The sequence below is a fragment of the Fonticula alba genome (genome assembly GCF_000388065.1).
Source record: "Fonticula alba strain ATCC 38817 unplaced genomic scaffold supercont2.8, whole genome shotgun sequence".
NCBI lineage: Eukaryota > Rotosphaerida > Fonticulaceae > Fonticula > Fonticula alba.
In genome coordinates, this window is record NW_009242978.1 from 334,124 (window position 1) to 335,360 (window position 1,237).

Consider the following 1,237-nt stretch of genomic DNA (forward strand, 5'->3'; position numbering starts at 1 on the left):
CGAGGAGGCTGTGCTTGAAGAGGGGGGGGGGGGGCGGGGGGCGGGGCCGACGGCAGGAGACGACGGGTAAGTGGATGCCCCAAAGTGACCGAGGTACGGGGCCGCTCGAGGCACATGCACGCACGAACTGGTCTGGCACACATCGGACGGGGAATACTGGTGCTGCTGAAGGCGGAATGCCACGCCACGCTTCAGCAGGGTGACCAGGCGCGCGGGTGGTGGAGCTGAGATTGTGTTTGTGTTTGCGTGCGTGGCGGTGTGGCGGTGTGTGAGTTAGAGTTTAAAAGAGCATTTGAAGGGAGCCCAGGGGGGAGCCCATGGACATGTGTATACACACACAGAGAGAGAGAGAGAGAGGAGAGGAGAGGAGGAGGGGAATTAAGGGCGTTAAAGAGGCAGGCAGGGGGAAGGGCGCGAACAAAGGGACATACCGAGCTCATCATCGGCCCACTTGCCCCAATGGCCCAGGAGCTGCCCGGTGGCAACCTCATCCACCAGGTCCGGGCTGAAGAGGACAATGATCCGGTCACGGCCGCCAGTGACGCCGGGCCAATCAGCCAAGTACGGGGCCTCGGCCACCGAGGCGCAGGTGAGAACACGACAGAGCTCCCGGAAGTCGTCCGGGTGAAAGCGATGCGCGCAGTAGGCCGGCGCCGGGCCCGGTGGCCAGAGGGGCTTGATCCGGTGCGTGAGCAGAGCCAGGGCGCGGGATGGCTCGCCGAGGTCGACCAGCTCCAGGAACTGCTGGCGCAGTAGCGTGTACAGGAGGAAGGAACTCGGCGGGGCCAGCTCCAGCGCGGCCAGGAGCTCGGGCAGGGGGGGCTGGTGCTCGTCCGCAGGGGGGCCGGCTTGGGGGATGGCGGCAGCGGCCGCGGCCGCGGCGGTTGCGCTGCCAGTGGCGCCGGCCGCGCCGGGAATGCCCCCGCTGCTGATGGCGGAAGTACCCGCGCCGGGGGCCATCCCGCCGGCAGGGCCGCCCGGTGCCACGGACCCGGACACCGGCGCCTCGATGGGTAGCCCGGCGGCCGGGGCCAGCCCGAGCAGCACGGCCAGGCGCTCGGCCTCGGGCCAGTCGCCGGCACGGATGGCCGCGCGCAGGGCAGCGCGCGACCCGGGCCGCGAGGCGGCCACCTGTAGCCGGCGCTCCAGGGACCGATCTAGCTGGGCGGCCACGGCCTGCAAGTTGGCCTCGCGCAGGTAGGCCGCAATCATGCGGAGGATATCCTGCGGTTGTGGG

The 1,237-nt window shown here is 69.7% G+C and overlaps 1 protein-coding gene across 1 annotated transcript in view; it reads right to left on the minus strand.

Annotated features, from left to right (window-relative positions):
- H696_04745 (hypothetical protein) overlaps positions 1 to 1,212 on the minus strand; it is a gene marked incomplete at both ends in the record, with an annotated part of 1,454 nt that extends 242 nt beyond the window's left edge. Inside the window, 2 exons of the mRNA XM_009498608.1 lie at positions 125 to 224; positions 432 to 1,212. Of these exons, the coding sequence (XP_009496883.1) occupies positions 125 to 224; positions 432 to 1,212 (881 nt within the window). The remainder of the gene's footprint in view (positions 1 to 124; positions 225 to 431) is intronic.
- Positions 1,213 to 1,237: the final 25 nt, after the last annotated feature.